The sequence below is a fragment of the Emys orbicularis genome, chromosome 6, assembly GCF_028017835.1.
Source record: "Emys orbicularis isolate rEmyOrb1 chromosome 6, rEmyOrb1.hap1, whole genome shotgun sequence".
Classification (NCBI taxonomy): Eukaryota; Metazoa; Chordata; order Testudines; family Emydidae; genus Emys; species Emys orbicularis.
Window position 1 is genome coordinate 131148978 of NC_088688.1, and position 23273 is coordinate 131172250.

General features: G+C 42.9%; 1 protein-coding gene across 1 annotated transcript; it reads right to left on the reverse strand.

Moving 5' to 3' along the window:
- Window positions 1–1567: 1567 nt before the first annotated feature.
- On the reverse strand, window positions 1568–22953 carry LPL (lipoprotein lipase). Its single transcript, XM_065406355.1, has 10 exons — window positions 22857–22953; window positions 13771–13946; window positions 13273–13452; window positions 10810–10921; window positions 7433–7666; window positions 6666–6908; window positions 5401–5521; window positions 4465–4647; window positions 2370–2471; window positions 1568–1586 (listed from the first exon to the last, which is right to left on the reverse strand). Exons 1-10 carry the CDS (start codon window positions 22951–22953, stop codon window positions 1568–1570), a joined length of 1467 nt encoding a protein of 488 aa, XP_065262427.1.
- Window positions 22954–23273: the final 320 nt, after the last annotated feature.

Below are 23273 nucleotides of genomic sequence, written 5' to 3' on the forward strand. Positions count from 1 at the left end.
AGCTCTTTGTTCACCTGATCTGCTAATGGTACGTTGATTGAAAAATAACATACAGACAGGCGTCGGTTTTTGTTCTGGGTGACTTAGCATAAATGCCACCTTCACCATATGCTTTGTAATAAATGCAAGGATTACAAAAAACGGATATGTAATCATATTCTAGCTCGTATTTCCTCCCCAATTTTTGATTTATGGTTTAATAAAAGAAGGCTACTGAATTTTTCATGGCATTCGAATAAATATACATTATTTATTATTAAAAAAACCCAACCCTTCAGTTTTACAGTACTTGTGTGTTTGTTTGTGGCACTTTTAATTCAAGTGATCTCAGAGCATTGTGTTATGTGAACAATACACTCAGGCTCCTTGAATGGCCTAGATCCTGCACCTTACTGAAATTTGTGACATTTCAGACAATCTTGCAGCTCACAGCTTCTACCCCTATGTCATAGGCAAGAAATAAATAGAGAGTAGTCTTTGGAAACAAGAATATCAGCAAAGGGAAGGATGATCATGCAGCCTGTCCATTTTCATGTCTGGAAAATACAGGAGAACACAAGGCTAGCACAGCTGTGGCTCGAATGACTGAAACTTAAGTGTCAGAGCAGAATGGCCTGGTTTTCACCTCATTTTGCATTGGTGTCGTAAACAGGTGATGAAAATAAATTTCCTGCAGTTTCCAGTTTGTTGCTTCTTTCAAAGCCCCTAACTTAGAGCAATGTGAGAGTTTAGATGGCTTTATTTGAAAAAGATGTTACCCATTAATGTTAAAATATCATCATAGGACAATGAAAATGCTAGCATCTCCTATGATTGGAAATTTATTGCAGGATGAACTATTTAACAGAGTAGAGATTAACAGGTCACCCTAAGGATAAATCAGTACTCCTAGCACTGGAGTTTACCTCAAGTACAATGCATTATTATCCAGAATTTTCTCTTTCCATATTCATTCAGTTCTGGGCATCTTTTGAGTACCAGCCTTAGCAAGAGCAGGTGTATGCTTTCCCGAATGCTAAATATATATTTGACCACCTTGAGCAAGGGTCAGCGAAGGGTCTTTAAACTCATTAATTAGCTGAATGGATGTTGCCCAACCACAAAAACAGACATCTGTCCAGTTTTAGAAAAATCTTTAAAAGTAACAAATCAAGTTTAAAAAGCCAAAATACAGGCCCAGAAATGAGACTTTTCAATAAATACTAAGAATTTGCTATACAGTACATTATATCAAGAAACCTTGTTACAAGGTGGTATTTTGAGGCAAAATAACTCTTAATTCTTCCCGGTAATCAAGATGTTACACTTTCTGTAGATGTATTTTAAACTACTTGGCTAATATGTTCTTTATAGTTAAGTAACCACTTTGTGTGTTCTGAGACTCCGTACAAAAGAGTCTACTAGAATAACTAGGAATAGCAGACTAAAAGGCCAGCAGTATTACAGCTGCTAAATATTTCAATACATTCATTTCTCAACACCCAACATAATGGGGATTATTTTTCCATCCAAAGCAGAAATGTTTCATCCACTTCATTCTTCAGAAAATTCAAGAGCTGATCTTTCTTTAAGGTCTTGACTGGTCTCTAAAAGAGAAATAGGAGCAGTTTATAACCTACCTTAGCCTTATTTGTAGGATTTTTTCAAGTCTAAACAATTGTTTTGTGTGACAATACGTTAGCTGCTCAACTCTTTGATGGTTGTTGGTCACTAATTATGACACACACCTGATTTTTAGAGGAGTGCTGAGCGCCAGCAGTTCGTATTGACTTCAATGGGACTTAGCCCTGGAGCGAGAGTCTAGTGCATCGTTATGGAGAACTGAGACCTGAATAGGCAGGTGCACCCATGAGACCTAAAAATAGCTACTGTATCAAACACTGCCCCACCACTGACAGCCTGAAACCTAGCTGTAAAGCCCAAACGAAGATGGACATGTTTTAAAAGAAACCACAAATGGTCCTGAAGACAAAAGTGTGCTTGTTTCCTGCTGAGTTAGAAGGCATCACCTTATACCCTACTTGGCCCCTCCTGTGCAAAGCGTGGATGTAAGCCTAGTAGGGCTTTACACCCCCTGTGTCTTCCCTTTGCATAGGGGTCTATGGCTATACAGGATAGCAGAGAACCAGGACCAAATATTCAGTCACTTAAGTTTTGATAACCTCGGGAAAGTTCAGATGCTTCCCCAAAGCTCATCTAGCACTGACCAGCGTTACCATGGAAGTCAATGTGGCAATCTCATGAGACTGTTTTCTCACAAGACTTTCGGCACTGCCTGGTTTCAGCCAATACTGAGAACATCCTTAAAGTAATGTTCTACATTCATTGATTTGTCTGTGTGGCATCATATGTTGCAGTAGAGCTCTTACCCTGTATCTGTGTTGTTGGGCTTATAAGCGCATTTCACAAATACCACAGCCTCCTTCCCTTTTTTGAGGTGAGAGATGCCATCGCGAGAGCAGAACACCATCCTGCAGATCAAACATAAGAGTTTTCACACAGCTGAGCAGAGACAACCCTTTTAGCTCTTAAAATGCAACCAATGTCCAGAAACAATGTGCCTTTGTCAAGGATGGGATCATTTGTTTCTTAAATGCATGAGCAATCGGTTAAGGAATGGCTAGAACTGGGAGAAATTTTTCAGCTGAAAATTTTTTCAGCAAAAAGAGTACGGTAGATTTGGCAACACAAACATTTCACCAATTTGTGCCAATTTTGCCAAGTTTTTAGTTTCAACCCTACTCTCCCCTCTATCTCCCCCCGCCAAAACCACTGAAAATTTATTTTGACACTTTCTTAACAAAATGTTTAAATTTTGGTTTGCAACGACTTTCCATTTCAAAATTTCCTTTAAATTTTACTTAATCCAAAAACATTTAAAAAAGTCTAAACAAACTATTTTACCAAGACAAAACATTTTTGTCCAAATTAAAAAACTTTAAAAATGCCAACAAACCAAAAAAATCTATTTACACGGTGCTAAAAATAACATTAAGATATCCTATTTGAAAAATAAAAACAATATTTGTTTTTAAACATTCCAGTAATGTCATTTGTAAAAATTCTGTACAATTTCAAACAGCACAGGCAGTTTCTAGTGAACTTAGGTACAATGAAACTTCATTGGTAAGAGATTTTAAAAAGACACTGACTTGTTTCAATGCATTGTTATGGACAAATGGCTACTCCACTTAGAGTGAAAACTGCATGCAGCCAAATTGTGTCATTTATTGGCCCAATTCTGCAAAGTGCTGAATGACCTCAACTCCTAAAGGGTCAGTGCAAGGTGCTGAGCAATCCGGCTCTTGGGACCTGATTCAGGAAAGCACTTCTATACATGCAGAAACAAATTTGGGAAAGGAGGTAAATTGGACTTTTTGCAGGCCCTCGTCATTAATCACAAAGGGTGAAACTCTGTGCAATGTTTTTAAATGGCTGTAAGAACCTCACTTCCGTGCAAATTCTGGCCCAGGAGTTTACACACATTAATATTCATGTGACTTTTGCTTTCTCTGAACATTCTTGGTTAAAAACCTTGCTCCCCTGAACCTTTGTGAATGAAGTATGTTGCCAATTTCACCCAAACCCAGCAGCTGCTTTTATTGGCCAAAGCTACTTGTTGATTATTTTTTCCATATTTCTCCAGCTCTCATTACTGTGTATTTTGAAAAACTTACTACTGTACAAAATTCAGAGCTGGATGTATTACACTACAAACAATTGGACACATTTAAGTCCCTTTTTCAGTTCAGATTTTCTGCCAACAGATTTCAAGCTTTATGAATATGGTCACTGTTCAAAATTTGGTTTATGTGAATGTATTTCTGCTTCGGAACTACTCATGAGTGCTGCTTTGGGTATGCGGTATTCATTCACAACAAAGTCACATGCTGTTGTTGCTGCCCTCCTGATTGAAGGATTCCCAAGCGAATAAAGCGTTTCCAAGATGGCCACACACACACACGCACACACACACACACACTTCCTGTGGGAATACAAATGTGGAAGGGTGTTCAGGAGTCCCTCCCTTCTTTGTGATGAAAGTGTTATTTACACAAATGCTCAGAAGGAGGCAGGTGAGATGGTCTGCAAATACCATCAAAGTCGCTGATTCAGCAAGGTTCTTAAGCACATGAATAGTTCCATTGAAGTCCACATGATTACTCATATCCTTAATGTTAGCCACATACTTAAGTGCATGGCTGAATGGTGCGGAGTGGAATTTATGGGACCAGAATAACTGAGATGCTCTAGCTGCTACAGTGATGTGAAACATCTGTAAACCTAACCTAATTAGCTGCTTGAGCCAGGTTGCAGCACAAAAAACAACATCTGTACCTGTGAATCTGACCCCTGGCTTTTATTCAAACAAATGCTCCTAATCTCTTTCTACCCCCACCAGGTATCTTGAGAGTCCTGACACACTGGCAATTAAATCCAATATTCAATTTTTACTGTAATTACTTTTTCTGAGTTTCTCCTGCCTTCACTCTGACCCTCTGGATGTCAAAAGCGTAGGCGGTCCACCAGTCCGACCAACTGAAAATGGATTCCTTCTCCCACTGCAATGTCAGCATGAGGAGGTCTCCAATACTGACCTCGGTGTAAACCAGGAAGGAGTAGGTCTTGTTTGTGGAAATTTCAGGTCTGTGGAAAAAAATAAGTTACAATCTGTGAGTAGGCCTTTGTGTATTTTCAGAGATGGGCAAGTGTGCGCTGTCTCACTTTGGGCCTGATCCAATGTGCTCTGTAGTCAATGGGCATCTTTCCACTGACTTCAGCTCAGGCCCTTACAACCCACCCTAGCTCCCATCTCTGAGTCAATCTGTTGCTGGTCAGCTCCTACGCACCCCCATCTGTGCGGCTTGTGGCAGACCCATGTTGGACAACAAAACTGTGTTAAGTTACATGTAAGTCTTTGCCTTTAACTCAGTGGGAACATGACATTAAGGCTCTACGGGGGGGGGGGGGAGGGGACCACTCTTGCGTAACAGCAAATCCAAGCTAGTGTAGTGTAAGCAGAACTCTCCACTGCTTTCAACAGGGAGCTCTGCTTGAAGACTGATGACACAATAAGGTCTTGAATTTCTTTGGCTTGGAGAATTTTTGATTATGACGAGCCACAAGCCTGACTTGACGTTTCTTTTTCAAATCTCTGATCAAAGTGGCCCTTATGGAGACTATATGCTAAGCCTCAGTACTGCATGGCTGACAGCTGCTATCTGAGCCAGATCTGAACCACAAGAGCTCAAAGCATAAGTCTCTACTGCTTGTGCTAGAGAGCCAGGTTCTTTAGTTGGGGCTGCAATAGAGTCATACCCTCTGTGGTTCAGGCCTAGCAGGAGACAGCCTGAGCAGTGGGTTGTACTTGTGCTTGTCTGGATTTCCGTTGATACTCACAGTATCAAAGCAATGTTCTTGCTCTCATCGGCAGTGCCATACAAAGAGACCAGGAACGGCTGATTTGTCTTGGTCACATTCTCCTTTCCAAAAAAATGGACCTTGACCTGGTAATGAAAGACTGGGTGGAGGAAGGAACAGGAAAGGAAAATTCATCGTTAAAAACAGCCTGCAGAGGCAGAGAGAGAGAGAGAGAGAGAGAGACTAGCAAACCTGACAACTTGGCCAAACCCTGGTGTGGATCTGCTACCCTTGCTCAAGCTGACTAGCCCTTTGTTATGTGAGTAGTTCCACAGGCATCAAGAGGACTTTCTTGTGTTAAGGATTACTTAACAGGAGCACGGATGGCAGAATCAACTACTTCAGGGTTATTTACCGCTTGGCATTGGAATGGCTATATAAACTGTTCGCTGGGGCTTCAGTACTGGCTTGGTGTCGTTTCATGGGGAAGGTTCATGTGTCTCAGTGCTGGGCTAACCCTGCACACCCAGACTCAAAGGAGTAGTTCTTTCTCGTGCAAAAAGGCCCTATGAAGTTTGTTGTAACTGGTTCAGCGAATCACCACTACACTGTAAACACCCACAAATTCCAGTCCGGCCACTGTTCCAACACTGGCAGCACCAGAGAAACTCGGAGTACCGCTTGCCCTTGGTTTACTTCTGGAGTAGTGAGCTTCTTGCTGCTCCTTACTCAGTGCTTGTGGCACAGCCATACTTGGGTCCTTCATATGTTACTGTCAATGCTACAAGGCTGACCTAGCTAGTTCCCCCCGTAGCTGAAAGCTTTCCGATTCTTTCCAGCAATTTCCATTTTAGACCAGCCACTGTGGCAATCAGAAAAAAAAAAAAGTGTATGTCTTGCAGTGGCAGGCTTTGGCACAGGCATTACTATATAGCGTTTGAGTTTGATGTCTGCACGTCTCAGAATAAGTCACTCGCCACGCTTTGGTTTGCTTTTAGTTTTTCCAGCAACAGTAAGAATTGGTTTGGAAAAGAAAGCGATGGAAAAATTCAGAGAGTCAGACTGTTCCAAGCAGAGTTACTGACTACACTGGACAAGACAGGTCCTTTTCCCTTTGGATCCCTTAACATTGTGTTACATTAACTTCCCCACCCTCTTCTCCTTAAGGGAAAAACTCTAAGAGCTTCAATAGCTCAGCGTATCCTGATGTCAGTTTGCAAAGAAGCAAGATCATCATTCTCCTCCCACACAACGCAGCGTGAACAAAAATCACTTTTCCCCACAATGAAATGGCTGCCACCTACCTTTATAGGGCATCTGAGAGCGAGTCTTCAAATACATTTTGCTGTTTCTCTTGGCTCTCACTTTGCTGACCGTATAGCCCAGATTGTTGCAGCGGTTCTTCCTGCAGCTCAGACACAGACCCTTCTCAAAGGTCTCCTTGGTGTTGCAGCGGTAGGCCAGGCTTGGCTTGTCTTCGTACAAGAGGGAGTCGATGAAGAGGTGGATTGAGCGTTCGTGAGAGCACTTCACCAGTTGATCCACATCTTTGAAGGAAGAGAATCAGGTTACCCGGTCAGAGTTATCAGTGAGAAAACAATCTATTTGAGATGAGGGCCTTATGGGGGGATGGTCACAAGTGCCTGTGGAGCACCAGTCCCATTGACTTTCAATACGATTGAGGCTCCTAAGTAGCGAAGGGTCCATCTAGGCTGGAGCTGGAAGAGCAATTAGCAGCTCGGGTAGATGTAGCATGCTAGCTTTGATTAAGCTTGCTCAATAAAAAGAGGAGCAGAGCTGCAGCGGCACAGGTGGCGGGACAGACGAGTCCCATCCAGGACCCTAGGTACTTACCTGGGCCAGCGAGACCATCCCAGCGCCCACATAGACATGGCTACACGGCTACTTTGAGCATGCTAGCTCAATCAACGCTGGCATACGTATGTCTACCCGAGCTGGAACTCACACTTCCAGCTGCAGTGTAGCCCGGCCCTTAGGTGCTGTTGAAAATTCCTCCCACCCTAAGATCACTTGGACAAGTGTTAGCCTTCTCTTTCCAAACTAGCCTTACCTGCAAGGCCTTTTTCTGCAATCAGACGCAGCGCTTCACCTAGATTACAGCCTGGCTGAAAGCCCCCTCCATTTGGGTAGATGTCAATATGCCCAACGGGCTTCTGTATCCCAATGCTGCGATCCGGAGACCCCCTGGTGTAGGTGTGTAGGACATCAACAAAATCAGCATCATCCGGGGAGAGGCGCGTGGTTGCTTCAGCATATTCAAAGTTAGGTCCAGCTGGATCTAAACCTTCATGGGAGTAAAAAAATCCAAACCAATGGATGAAATTGATGTAATCTGTGTTACAGTCCCCAAGTTTGGGGAGCCTTAGTTTAAAAGTTGTTTTGTTTGCATTGTCAGCTCCTTAAATACATTAATGAAAGCACACATTCATGTATGCTAAAGTATTAAATACAGACATTAAAGCTTCATTATTATTATTATTACACAGAATATGGTGTATATAAAAGATGCGTAAAGAAATAAGGCAGTTTAACTCTTACAGGTTTGCAGTATTTATGGCTAGTGAAAAAAATAATGACTTCTCAAAATGTTTTCACATTTTTTCCACATTTTGAAAAATTGAAGTTTTAAAAATTCAAAATGTCCAAAAAATTGAAATATTTCAACCAGCTCACCTGCTGGTACGAAAACAGGTGTGTATGGGGGGAGGGGACGAATAATGAAAAAAATCATTGTCAGTGTTCCTGATTTTTAAAGAAATTTTAAAATTGCATCAATTTCAAAAGTCAAAAAAGTGACCTGCTCTAACAGTAAATAAAAGCCTCAATTGTGACACTTACACAAACAACATACATCCACTTCCCTTACTGTGCAAATTCCCATAACATAATAGCAAACGTGTCTTAAACAGATGGTTAACCTTGCTAGGACAGTTCTAAGTTTAACTCAGGGGACCTGGGACTGAACACCTGGGTTAGCTTCACCTTGGTGTGAGCATCAACACTGCAATTCCCTACCCGAGTTACTGTGTCCTCACCGGTATAGTGCTGCACTCACCTGGGGGGGGGGGGGGCACTAGGGGTTCTGGGGGCATATCCCATGATTCTTTGTGTTGTAGTGAATTGAGCTGCTCTACAATTCTCTCCTAGTGACTTGTGAGACGTGTGTTCTGTCTTTCTAGGCATAAGTGGGGGAGGAGGGGAATGGAATTGTGGGAAGGCACTGGAGGACTATCAGCACTCGAGTGAGTTAGCCTGTGTCCTCACTGCAAAGTGGATGGGTTACCAACCCAAGTCAAAGCAGCACTTGTGATCTAGCCAATAGCCCCAGCAGGGCCAACCAACCTGGGTTTAAAGCAACACAAAACTCTGCGGGTGGACAGGAAGGAGGTTAGAGGCAATATCAGAGTAACAGCTCTGCAGTGAAGACAGACCCACAGACAAACTGGGGGTTTTCCTGGCTGTATAGGTCAAAGTACCGTGCCTAGCACAGTGGGGCTCAGGCCTGTAAGGCCTATCATCACACAATCAATAATCACTATAGGCCTAGCAACTCAACAATAAAAGGCATAAAACGTAGGCACAATCACTATCGCTAAAACTAGGGCTATCGAGCGATTAAAACAATTAAGCATGTGATTAATCGCAGTGTTAAATAATAGAATACATTTATTTAAATATTTTTGGATGTTTTCTACAGTTTCAAATATATGGACTTCAATTACAACACAGAATACAAAGTGTACAGCGGTCAATTTATATTTATTTTTGATTACAAGTATTTGCACTGTAAAAAACAAAAGAAATAGTATTTTTCAAGTCACCTAATACAAGTACTGTAATGCAGTCTCTTTATCATGCAAGTTGAACTTACAAATGTAGAATTATATACAAAAAATAACTGCATTTGAAAATAAAACAATGTAAAATTTTAGACCCTCCAAGTTCACTCAGTCGTACTTCTTGTTCAGCCAATCACACAGACAAAGCAGCAAAGAGTCCTGTGGCACCTTATAGACTAACAGACATATTGGAGCATGAGCTTTCATGGGTATTCATACAAAGAAGTGGGTATTCACCCACGAAAGCTCATCCTCCAATACGTCTGTTAGTCTATAAGGTGCCACAGGACTCTTTGCTGCTTTTACAGATCCAGACTAACATGGCTACCCCTTTGATACTTGACAGACAAACAAGTTTGTTTACTTTTGCAGGAGATAATGCTGCCTGCTTCTTGTTTACAGTGTCACCTGAAAGTGAGAACAGGTGTTCTCATGGCACTGTTGTAGCCGGCGTCGCAAAATATTTACGTGCCAGATGACCTAAAGAGTCATATGTCACTTCATGCTTCAACCACCATTCCAGGGGACATGCCTCCATGCTGATGACAGATTCTGCTCGATAACAATCCCAAGCAGTGCAGATTGACGCATGTTCATTTTCATTATCTGAGTCAGACGCTACCAACAGAAGGTTGATTTTCTTTTTTTGGTGGTTTGGGTTCTGTAGCTATCTTTAGAAATCTCACATTGGTACCTTCTTTGCATTTTGTCAAATCTGCAGTGAAAGTGTTCTTAAAATGAACATGTGCTGGTCATCATCTGAGCCTGCTATAACATGAAATATATAGCAGAATGTGAGTAAAACAGAGCAGGAGACTTACAATTCTTCCACGAGGAGTTCAGTCACAAATTTAATTAACAAATTATTTTTTAACGAGTGTCATCAGCATGGAAGCATGTCCTCTGGAATGGTGGCCAAAGGATAAAGGGGCATACAAATGTTTACCATATCTGGCACATAAATACCTTGCAACACCGGCTACAAAAGTGCCATGAAAATGCCTGTTCTCACTTTCTGATGACATTGTAAATAAGAAGAGGGCAGTATTATCTCCTGTAAATGTAAACAAACTTGTTTGTCTGAGCAATTGGCTGAACAAGAAGTAGGACTGAGTGGACTTGTAGGCTTTGAAGTTTTACATTGTTATGTTTTTGAGTGCAGTTATGTAACAGAAAAAAAATCTACATTTGTAAATTGCACTTTCACGACAAAGAGATTGCACTACAGTACTTATATGAGGTGAATTGAAAAATACTATTTCTTTTGTTTTTTACAGTGCAAATATTTGTAATCAAAAATAATATACACTGATTTCATTTTCAACACAGAATACAATACATATGAAAATGTAGAAAAACATCCAAAATATTTAATAAATTTCAATTGGTAGTCTATTGTTTAACAGTGCGATTAATCACGATTAATTTTTTGAGTTAATCGCATGAGTTAACTGTGATCAATCAACAGCCCTAGCTAAAAGCAAACCACATTTCAAGAAGAAGGTAATATTCAAGCCAGGGGAGAAACAGGGTCCCCCATTCTCTCTTTGTGAGCACACAAACCGATAAACAGCAGGGTTTTTCTTACCAGTGATCCTGTTAATCTTCTTTTTGGTCAGACTTCCAGCAATCCCAGCAGCATGGGCACCAAGACTATAGCCCAGCAAATGGAGGTTGTCGAGTGGGTAATTGAATTGTTCCTATGGAAGATTAAAAAAAAAAAAGTTTAAATTCCAAGGGTGCAAAACCAAAACAATTAAGACAGAAAAAGTATCTGAAAAATTGCAATTTACTGTAAACCTACTCAGTCCCTGACTGAAGACAATATGGTTTGATGTTTATTTCAGTGGGGACAGGATTAGGTGCCATGTAAAAGATTAAGGGCAGATTTGGGGGGCTAGACAAGATGACCCTTGCGGTCCCTCCTAACCCTGTGGTTCTATAGTTCAAAGGCACAAAGGGCAGATAGACTCCCACTGAAAGCCATTGGGAGTTGGGCACTTCACTCCCATTTGTGCTTTTGAAAATCTTCTCCTAAAGAAAATTAATGTCAAGCAAGCCTGACCACATATATGCTGCTCTCATCACTGCCCAGCTCAGAGAGGGGTGAGCTGTGCACATATCCCATAACTGAGTTTCATACGAATCACAGCACTACCCTGCTACCATAGCAGCATTGTTCCCTATGCTATATTTTCTGGTGCTTTGTCCAGTCTAGTTTAACCTCTCCCAGGTGAGGGGTTTCCACTTGGCACTTGGGAGGCTATTCCACCGTTTAAGAGATTTCACCACTAAGAAATGTCTCCTGCTATTTATCCTAGATCTTCCTTTTCTTAGCCTTGTCCCCTAGTAGCACCCTACAATAAACCCCCTCCCCCCTCCTTCTGCCATTCCGATATTGGTAGACTATTGTTATAATACAAGAACAATGGATTGCCGAGTCTAAAGATCTGAATGGGGTTTAAAAAAGGTGTAGGGGGGGGATTTTCAAAAGCACTCGGCATTGGCCACAACATCAATGGGAGGAGAGCAGGCCAGCTTTTGAGCACTGAGTGCTTCTGAAACCCCTCCCCCAAGGAGTGGAATTAGCCTACGGGGTAGCGGGGTTCTGAACCTGACCTGCTAACTCGTGTGAAGACTCCGAACTGCCTTTTTACTAGGATTTTATCTTGTGTTAGTGAACGTGATTTAAGAACACCCCTTTTCCCCAGTGAAGCCATGGCCTTAGACAGATAGATAATGAGAACGTCCAAAGTTGCAAAGAGGATTAAGACATTTTATGTATATAAACACTTATGCTTCAGGACATAAGCTCATCACTGACAGATGGGACTTAGGAAGAGATTTTCCTAAGGGCATGTTATTTCTTAATTATCCAACTATGGGGTTTCTTGCAACTTCTCCCGAGACATGTGGTATTGGCCTCCATCAAACAAGATGCTGGGCCGTAGCTCAGTATTGCTCAGGGAATCAATATGCCCCATTCAGAGCCGTCCCTTGGGTAGGGCAAATCGGGGCGGCTGCCCTGGGCTTTGGCAGGCCCCGTGCTTCGATAAAAATCAGGACTGTCCCAATATCTAGCCCTTTGTCCCGCGTTCCGACCAATGTACGATCGGTCCCGATATTTGTCCTGATATTCAGGCGAGGAAGCGGGCGGCGAGGGGAGGCGGGAGGGCAAGCGGGATGAGGAGGCGAACGGGGAGGTGAGCAGGCGGGAGAGGGTGAGGAGGCGGGCGGCGAGGGGAGGCGGGAGGGCAAGCGGGATGAGGAGGCGAACGGGGAGGTGAGCAGGCGGGAGAGGGTGAGGAGGCGGGCGGCGAGGGGAGGCGGGAGGACAAGCGGGATGAGGAGGCGAACGGGGAGGCGAGCAGGAGGGAGGGGGTGAGGAGGCGGGCAGACGGCGAGGAAGAGAGTGGCAGATGGTGGGGGCGTGCCGGACGAACGCTGAGGAGACTAGTGGGGAGGCTGACTTGTCCCGGGCCCCGCACCCCCCGAGGGACGGCATTCTCCTTCTTGCCCCAGTCGCACTTTGTGGACTTCATTGTGTATTGGGGTTGCTCAGCAACTATGAAATCAGTCCTAAGTATAGATTTAGGCGCCTGCCTTTAGACCATTGGTCTGCTCCAATGTCAGTTCCTCTTACCATGTGCCCTGCCTTCATTGTCTTCTAGGAAAGCTATACTTCAATTCTTTTAACTTTTCCTGATAATTCAACCCCTCCATCCCTTTCCATTCCTCTCTGAATTCCCTCTGGTTCATCAGAATCTTTCTACTATTGAAACGACTACAAATGAACACACACTCTTACAGTTGTGATCTCTCCAAAGCAGTTCAGACGTGTGTGCGCGTGCCACATAGAACATGTACCTAGTTTTGCCTCTATTATTAAATCTTTGGCTAGAAAAATCACACCCCCTTTCTGAATGGCCTGAAATTCCTCTTGAAAGAAATCTAGAATGGAGATAGAACAAACTAAACTGTACCGTTAAACTAGTCTAACTCCTAGCACCTACACAATCCATGTGATCTAGCCCTCTGTACAAGTGCTTACCTCCATCCAGTCAATAAATACAGCTACATCCTTTCCAACCAGTTTAGTGTAGGCAGCAGATACTGGATAATGCTGCTGGGCACGACTTAGCCAATCTACAACGACAACATTAGAGTCGGGTTCTCTCTTATACAGAGCGTCCACCAGCTTTGGGACCCAGCTCTCGTACATTCCAGTTACCTGAAAAGAGATTTCACATTATTATTTGTATCGCAGTAGCACCCAGAAGCCTCAGCTGGGATTGGCGCCTCACTGGGTTAGATGCTGCACATACACATAGTGAGAGAGAGTCGCCGCCCCCAAATGCTGAAGGAGACGTACAATGGGGAAAGTAAAACCTTTTTTTACTGTAAACATACTTTTGTCACGGACTAAAGTTTCAGTAATGCAAGTAACTCACTACAGGGCCTGACACTGCAATTGCTCTGTGTGTGTGGAGCTCCCACTGACATCAGTAGAAGTTTTGACTGTAGCTCAGCTCCAGAAGTTTCCTCTTACCGTCCATCCATGGATCACCACAAAGGTTTTACTGGTATGGTTGAAGTTGCAGCGTGCCACGGTGTCTTCTTGACCAGGGACCAAGTAGCAGATGTCATCATCAGGTTCGTCAGCTGTCCTTAAAGAAAATTTGCTCTCGATCCCCTCAAAGTCTCTCTTTGTTTCTATGGTGCTTCCTATAATAGAGACAGCATATTGGAAACAGGTATTAAAACAGGTTTAGGAAGATGCATAATAAAACAAACAAACATTTTGATCGTCACAGATCTAAAGATGTCAGAAGACAAGGTAAAATCAATTTCACCCTATTCTAAGGCCCATTTCCCTGCCAGAACAAGGACAGTAGAAACTGGCCAATTATAGGAGTATGTGTTTATTTTAGGGTTTTATTTTAATCCGGTAATGGAAAAGATATAAAACTGGTGCATCTGAAAAGCAATTAGCACTTCATTGTGGAGAAATGCCCACGGGTTTCAAATTGTGGGGTGGGGGAAGAGGGAGAAATCACTGATTTCCTAATAAGCTTCATAGTATTGATGATGTGTCTTCCCCATAATTTCAGCTTTAATGAAAATCACTTAAGCAATAACAAACTGATTATTCAGTAATTAATTAGTAGCAGCAAACTCATCCATGCTTTTATTCAATGTGGGTGTCTGGGTTTGTTCTGACTAAAAAAGTGGGAAGGTCAAAAGGCAGCCTTGGGGATTAAAACTGAGCTAACAAAACAAAAGCCCATGTTTCAAACAATCTGATAACCAACTTTCTAAGAAAAGCTGCTTTCTATCCATCCTAGGGAAGGAGAAAGGGCATATTAGTAATGACACAGCATGTGGTATGCTATGCCTGCAATGAGCAGTTCTTTCTTGGAGAAATTCCTCTGCTTTCAGAATAAAAATATAAATTGCTTTTCATTTTTATGACAAGAGGAAGGAGGAAAGTGAGTGCTATTTGGATTTCACACTCAGTGCAGTATAAAAATCATACACTTTTATAATAGTATTTCCTCTGTTGTTTGGAATACTCTCCTAAAAACTGGAAACCAATATTTCTGCCCCTTTTTAGGCCCTGATGTATCCAGGCCATCCTTATTCTCAGCAAAGCACTTCAGCTTGTGATTAACTACAGGCTTTGCTGAACAGAGATGTATCTAGACATGTGCATAAATGCTTTGCTGAACTGGGGCCTTAGTTGGCAGATTTCCTTTTAGCAAATATTGATTTCTCCTCTTCTCAACCCAGCAAAAGCTCAGTTCTGTTTACTGGTTTGTTTATTGGCGCCATTTGCAGCACGATTTCACAGAGTTCTGGGAATATAATCATTAAATGCTCAGACCCAGAGCAGGGAACACAAAGATACAAAGTATGGCATTTTGCAAGACACACACAAATAATGGCCATTTTTGCTTGATTTTTTTCCATGACAGAAAGTTGATTTTCTGGAAGAAAGATGTTAAGAGTATGAGAATATTTCCTGCCTGGTATCTATATTTTTCAGTATTTTCATTCTGTAAATTTCATGTATTATAGATGTAATTCCATGTATTATATATGCTTTATTGATTTAAAACCCAACCTTTTGTGTTCAGTTAAATTGCCTTATTCAGCAAGGTAATTAAGCAAGTGCCTAACTTTAAGCACTTGAGTAGATGCACTGAAGTTAATGGGATTCCTCACGTGCTTAAAGTTATACCCATGCTTAAATTACCTTCTTGAACTGAGGCCTAAACTGTTAGTATTTGCATGTGCCCTGAAGTCCTGCAAACAAAACATTACTGTTACTGTGGGTGTTAGCATCCAGCATCACAAATAAACAGTGATACAGCAATATTAGCTATACGGGCAAAAGCACTTTCATGCCAGCAGAACTGTCTACATTAGGGCACTTGATATTTCTATACTGGCAATAAATAAAGAAATAAAAGTCACACCCCCTAAATGACATTGCAATACCAGTAAAAGTTTCTAGTGTAGACCTGGCTTTATCTATTCCTTATACATTGCCCGCTTTGGGGATTTTTTTTTTTTTTTTTTTTTTGCATCTACAGCCCATTCAGAACTTCTCCCTCTCACCACAAATGTTAATTATCTCTTCAATCCATTACCCTCTCTCCTTAAAAACGGCCTTAGAGTAACTAGGATCATTTTTCTTCAACCCAGAAAGAGAAAGCCCTGAAGGCTGAATAGTTCTTAGTTAAACATCAAACTGTTTAACTTTCCATGCAGTGATGACTCAATAAAGTCTTAAAAAGGAATAAAAGCAGCTTTCAACTATGAAATGCACAGAACCTCATAAAGACTTTGCATGTGTAAGTTCCTGTTTCATACAGGAAGGCAAACAAGAATACTCCACCTGCATTCCCTTTATACTATTTTCTTTGTATTTAGGTACTACATGGCAATTCCCCACTGCATTAAGACTATTTGATAATCATCCAAAATATAGACTAAACTAGCATCTGCTTAATAGTGTGTCCATTCCAATACATAGACTATTATTTCGGAGTAGCTGAGAGTATCCCCTCTAAAAGAAAGATATTACCTCATCCACCTTCTCTCTAATATCCTGGGGCTGACACAGCTACCACACTGCATGGAATAGACCCTCTAGTTTGTAATACATTTAACTCCCAGGAATGCTCTTACGTTGACATGTATGTGATTATTAACGAGAAGAGCTTGCATTTCTATAGCACCTTGCATTGGAGGAGCTCGAAGTGCTTTACCAATATTCATTAATTCAGCCTCATAAAACACCTTTATATATAGGGACTATTTCATCCACCACTGAAATGCAGTCACCTCTGCGACCACATCAACCATGAAACCATGCAAAGCCACGTGCCATTGGTTAGAGGAGGTGAAGGTGGTTACTGTGTCCAGCTGAAATTGCAGGTGAATAGCGATTCATCTAGACTGCCAGGATTAGCAACCCTGTACTTGCAATAATTGCAATGGACTCTTCAGTGGCCACAAATGGTCAGGGACTCAGCTGAAGGGCAGCATCTCCAGCAGCAAAGTACACCAGGTAATTACTTACTCAGAGTACATTATGTATGTGCAAGTCACCAATAATTACTTCCTGCTGTTCTGAGGTGTTCATTGGAGGTCTTCCTCAAGTACTGTCCTGACCTCCCTTTGTTTGGCATGCAAAATCTGATTCGATCACAGCATAAGATGATTTGGCTGCATCTCACATCTTAAAACTAGAATTCATTACAATTCTTTCCCCCTTCTGACCATTTAGAATCTGCAATTTCAGTGTGCATACGTGTGTGTGTACACATATTCATTCATATACACCACACACACACACTGAATATAGGCTGCAAAGGACCTCAAGAGGTCATCTGACAAGTGTTTGTCTAACCCAGGGGTTCTCAAACTAGGGGTCATGAGGTTATTACATGGGGGGGATCACGAGCTGTCAGCCTCCACCCCAAACCCCGCTTTGCCTCCAGCATTTATAATCGTGTTAAATATATAAAAATATTTTTATTTTATAAGGGGGGGGGGCACATTCAGAGGCTTGCTGTGTGAAATGGGTCACCAGGACAAAAGTTTGAGAACCACTGCTCTAACCTATCCTTAAAAACTTCCAATGAAGAGGAATTCTCCAACCTTCCTTGGTGACCTATTCCAGTGCTTGACTATCCTTATAGTTAGGAAAATCTTTTCTAATATCTAACCTAAATCTCCCTTGCTGAACAGTGCTTACATACATATGGACTACATACTGCTTTAAAATAACAAAGAGGGACTATGGGCTAAAAGTAGGCCCAGCTAAGACACATTATTAAACAGCCATGTACAGCCACTCAGAAAACTAAAATTTGCCAGATCAATTTGTGCCCCTGTTCAAAGGATAAAAGCAATGTCTTGTCGTACCAGCACAAATTAGTTTGAAGAATAATAATACCTTTTCTTGAAGGCATAATGATGTAGGGGCCATAAAGAGAAGAAAATCTCATCACACAACTTTAGTTTAATATTTGTAAACTAGCTGCAAGGGACTTCTGATGCAGGGTTTTAACCACTGAGTTCTTACACAGAGCCAAAGAAATGTAGGGTTGTCTATACACAAACTCACGTCAGTTTAACTAACAGTGGGTTTTAAAAACAATTTAGTGAAACTAATGCATCGCCCCTCCAATCTTTTATTGGTTTAAAATGGCTTATATTAATTTAGCTGAATTTTGCACAGAATGGACGTAAGCTAAAATTGATAGAAGTCAGGTTTCAGTCAAATGAAAAGTATCCACACAAAGGTTTTCAATCAATTTTAGGTAAGATGGTGCAACTTTGTGTTTAGACGAGGCCTTATAGGGAATGGTGACTTAAGTGCTCTTTAAAAGCAAAATTATTCCTTTTTAAAAATTAATATTTGCTATGGTCCTGGTTCAGCAAGGTATGAAAGCATGTATGTTGCTTTAAGGATATGAATAATATCATTGTAGTCAGTGTTGCAGTACCTTTCAGATGCATATTTTTAAATACAAAGTATAATTTTCTGGCCTTTGTTATGTGTGTAGGGATGATGCACTATAAAGAAACTCAATTTTCTTGCCATAAAATTCACTCTGGGCTTTTTACTGTACACATTTTAACCATAATATTTGTCCGGGAGCCAGTCAAAATAACGTAATCTACAATGTTTTGTTTCTTATTTTATTTTTGTAATTGAAGGAAGCAGAAGTGTTGTGAATAACAAGCCAAGTACAGTCTCTGCACAGAAAGAGCTTGCTTTTCTGATACTGCCCTAGCAATGTTGCCCATTCTCGTGATTTTAGCCCAAGTCTCACAATATTTGGTGTTTTTCTTAAAGCCCTGGTGCTGGAATCAGGAGGCTACAAGAGAATCTTAACTTTCCTTTTGTTAAAAAGGATACTTTTCTAGCCCTCTTGGTTGGGGGGGGGGGGTGTGAGCCTACAAGTGAAACAAGTGTGCCCATAAGCACCCATAAGCAAATTAAATATTTATTGTTTTTTAAAAAATCCTTGTGATTTTTAAGTCAAGCTCATGATTTTTTGAGGCTTCACTTGTGATTTTTGACCACGTGAGGTTAGCAGTACTGCAGCCATGAAATCAGCAGTAACTCCACTGATATTATGGCCTGATCTGTTGCCCACTGAGGCCAACGGAAAGACTCCCATTGACTTCTATAGACATTGAAATGACTCAAGTGGAAGGATAGTACCAATAAGAGGAGAATCAAGCATTATGGACCCGATCCTGATTCCACTGAAGTCAATGGCAAAATTACCATTGACTTCAATGGCAACAAGACTATGCCCTTCATTGAATTGATCCTATTGTCGGGTGGGTTGAGAACTGAATTTTGAGCAAGTTGAACTACCCCATCTAGGTGTAGGATATAAAGTATCATAAGATCTAAATAATTATTCACTATGGATCAATGGATTTGAATTGTGGATTAAGGAAGGAATCTTGGATAAACAAGAATTTCATCATTTGTCATGTTACGTACACAGATGTGGAAATTCAAATTGTTAGATACATAAAAACATCATGGGTTAGATCCTCGGCTGGCACAGCTCCATTGAAATCAACACACACATGCTGAAATATTTACACAAACACCAGTGAGAGTTCTGTTGAGATAACTAGTCCTACAGCTGATGAAGCGCAATAGAACATCACGTATCAGTCACCTTGAATACCCACCAAGCTTCTTATATTAGCCCATGTTTACTAACAAAGTAAAGATTTGTAACTCAGACAAGTGAAATGCTTTTGCAAGGACTAAATTACAGAAATAATCATGCTTGATTTGATCTGAGTAGTTTAAACAATACAATAAAATCACACTGTTTGTTACAACTCCACAAAACAACCCATAAAGCAGGCTATTGTTTAACTACACTGTTCAAGAGCTTCAACTTCGTTTATTTATCCCACACGTGAGGAAAGAACTCCGTGGCCTTAATCCTGCAATAAATATTACGTGGGCTAACTACTGCACTTGCACAGAGCTCCATAGGACTCAGCAGGACTCCATGTGGGCACAAATGTCTGAACACATGCTGGCTTAGAGCCTGTCATTCCCTGTGGAATGACAGCGTCCCTCAAGTGCATTTGGTATGCTTGTAAAATGATACACTGGGAGTACTTTCCCATCCTTTAGACACACTGGAGCATCTCTCCTACATTTTAGGACTGTCCACAAAGCTCAGTGGTCCTAGCATTCTAAAACACTGTAAAGAATCACTCTTTAAAACAGTGTTAAGATGATAAAGTGCAGCTGTGGGCAGACTTCTACAATAATAAATACAAGGGCCCTTTTTATAATGATGGCCAAGGGAGTATACGTACAGGCCAGTTTCCCAAATACGAGCTTTTCTCATACATAATAAATCTAACAGGATCCTATGACTGCACTATGCAGTTAGTTCTCCAATATGCCCCCTCAGAAGTGCCAAAGATTCTGTTGGAAAGTTCATACAGCAGCATTTATAAGTAATATTAAAAGCTGGGGGCCAATTTTTTTAATCATTTACATTAATGTAAACTGGTGTAACTCCTTTGATTTAGATGGAATTATTCCAGATTTACACTGGTTAAACTGAGATCAGAATTTAGCTCTGTAAATATAATCTTCCTTTGAACATCTCTGTGTACTGTTTCTTACGGATTCAGACGTTATATTTCCTGCGGCCCAGATCCTGTGTTCCCCTGCTCCTAAAACACCCATTGACTTCAGTGAGAGTTTAAAGGAATGCTACATCAGGCTCATGGCATGGCTAGATCTGAGATGTTCTCACAAGTGGTTCCCACATCATCTATTATTAGGGAGAACTAACATATTAAGCAGAAAGGCTTCAAAGCAAGGAAGTAGCTATAGGAACGAAAACGATGTTTATAAGTTTGCTCTGGGAGGGAAGAGAATTCTCATTTTATGCCCCTAAGCCATTATTGTGATGGGTGCCCTAGAATTACCATCAATAGAATAAGATTAGCTTCAAGGTCAGAATATATTCCTTTTCACCGTGGCCTAGGGTGACTATACGTCATGTTTCGGCCAGGACAGTCCCTTTTTTAAGCCCTGTCGCAGCCGTCCCGACTTTTTTGGCAAAAGTGGACATTCGTCCCGTTTGCTCTTGCCAACTTGATTGGCGGCCAGGAGATGTGTGGGAGGGCTCAGGCCAGCGATTCCCTTTGGGAAATATAGTCACCTAACTGGTGACCCTAACACTCCATTCATTTTCTTTTTAATGTTTCCCTATGAAATGTCAACAATGAGAAAAATGTAGCCCCAGATCCTCAAAGGCAGTTAGGCATCTAAGTACTGCTGAGGCTCTAGGCCATAGTTAGTTACTATCTTAGTTTCACTTGGTGGTTTGCAACAGATATGTCCAAACTTTTTTCTAACTGCTTAGATTTTTAAAATGTATTAGTCTCTCTCCCACCTTTGATGAAAAGTCGGTTGAAAGTTTCTTTGTTGAAAGTGTATTAGTTTTGTGGATTAGCAAAGTGAAAATTAGTGAAATTCTACTATTCTCTAGATGATATATTCTTCCATTCCATGTTCTCTGTGTGCTATATATGTATATCCACTGTGTGATTATAATATTCCTCTTCAAACTTTACTCTAATTGCTTCATCTTCTTTAAAGGCATTAGTTACACCACCAGTGCATTATTACTACATGTTGCAACTAGTTTTTGGTTTTAAACCATGCTCAAGATGTTCCAGCTGTGTCTGTGGTGCAACTGGACGGGCCACTTGACCCACTTAATAAATAATACACACTAGGGCCCAGCTCTTGTGAGGTCCTGTTGAGCACCTCCTGCCAGCCAGTAGTCTGACAGCAGCACACAGGAGATGCCAGTATCACTGACAGGGGGCAATCAGATAAATAACCCAGTCCCCTGCTTGTTCACTGGAAGCATCTCGTTGCAGTCAGTACCCGCATGTCAATGATGGAGAAGACACTAGGGGCCAGTAACCAGGTGCCCTGCCTAGGGGCCTGGTTCTCGTCTCCCTGGGGCAGAGCAGGAGGGACTCCAGCGGCTCAGGGCAGTGACAGCGGTGCAAGAGACCCCGGGCTGGGGGCTGTAGCAGTTTGGGGCAGGGGCCAGTGTCTCCCTTCCGGGTGTGTGCAGCCCCGGGCATGAGGCGCACAACTGCTGGCCTGGCTCGCCCGCGCGGCTCCGGCACCCCGGGCAAAGGGCCCGCGCGCCCGGCCAGCCCAGCAGCCCCCGGCCACAGCCACGCCCGGGGAGAAGCCCAGCCGCAGGGGCTTCCCCGCGCGCCGCCCCAGGGTGACCTTGGCCCGCGTGCCAGGCATTCCAGCGCCCGCGCCGCGCGGTCCCCATCCGGGCCTCCCGCCCCGCCCCGCCCCGCACACTCCCCCGGCGCGCCCCTCGCCCGCCCGCCGGCCGGCCTCACAGCCCGCCCAGGCCGCCTCTTCTGCTCCCCCCGTGCGTGGCCCGGCCTGCCCTACAACCTCTCCAGTGCATGCCCCACACCTCTCCTCCAAACAACCTCCTGCCTGCCCCACAGCCTCCTCCTGCCTCCCCCTGCCCATGCCCCACAGCCTCCCCCTGCCCATGCCCCACAGCCTCCCCCACAGCCTCCTCCTGCCTGCCCCACAGCCTCCCCCTGCCCATGCCCCACAGCCTCCCCCGCAGCCTCCTCCTGCCCATGCCCCGCAGCCTCCCCCGCAGCCTCCTCCTGCGCCTGCCCCAAACACCCCCTCCTGTCCACCTCACATCCTCCCCTGTGCATGCCCCGATGATTGTGCATGCACCCAACATCCCCCTGCATCTCACTAGTGATATCCTTGGGCACCACCATGCATGCCCCCAACACCTCCTCTCTTTCTGACATGCACATCCCCAACAGCCACCTGTACATGCCCCCTGCACCTCAATCTTGTCTTCCCCGTGCATGCTCTGATACTCACCTGTGCATGTCCCCAGCACCCCCCCTTTCCTCTGTGCACATCCCCAGCACCCCCCCCTCCCTTTAGTATAAAGTCACAAACAGAAGTTCAGTTGATGTTTGCAAAAGTGATACTGTCTTGCAGCTTCCAGTGTTTCTCCCACGCCAAGGACTCAGACTTACTTGGGACAGTGGCTTGTGTCGTGGCAGTAGCTGTGCAGAGAGCAGCGAGGTAGTGGATCCACAGGCCCAGGGCTGCCAGCAGTGCTCCCCTTGCCATCACTGGAGATGTCTCCCTTTTCCAGTGTCCAGAGGAGATCAAGTGAGTGCAGTTTGTGCAGCCTGCAGCTCAGTGCAAAGTTTCCCTAAAGTTAAGGACAAAAAGTGCCAGCAGGTCTCCTGGAGTAGGAGAAACCCCTTTCTGTCACTGCTTCAGGCTCCTTATGTGAATGGAAATATGCAAATAACCCTCACCACCTATTGGCTATAAAATCATAAGTGAGGGCGGAGGAGGGGCCCCATGCTCAGTTCCAAATACCAGCACTCAGCCTCTAGCTCTGTAACCACACTCAATGCTTCCCATCTTCTTGCAGGCGAGAG

What these genes read in the sequence shown, in the direction of transcription:
- LPL (XM_065406355.1), bottom strand. Translation starts at nt 22,953, where the DNA reads ATGGCAAGGGGAGCACTGCTGGCAGCCCTGGGCCTGTGGATCCACTAC. An exon ending in CTCTCAGATGCCCTATAAAG is followed by an intron (nt 5,522 to 6,665) that starts GTAGGTGGCAGC and finishes TCCTCCACCCAG; the next exon opens with TCTTTCATTACCAGGTCAAG. An exon ending in GCAGGAGAAACTCAGAAAAA is followed by an intron (nt 2,472 to 4,464) that starts GTAATTACAGTA and finishes TTTGATCTGCAG; the next exon opens with GATGGTGTTCTGCTCTCGCG.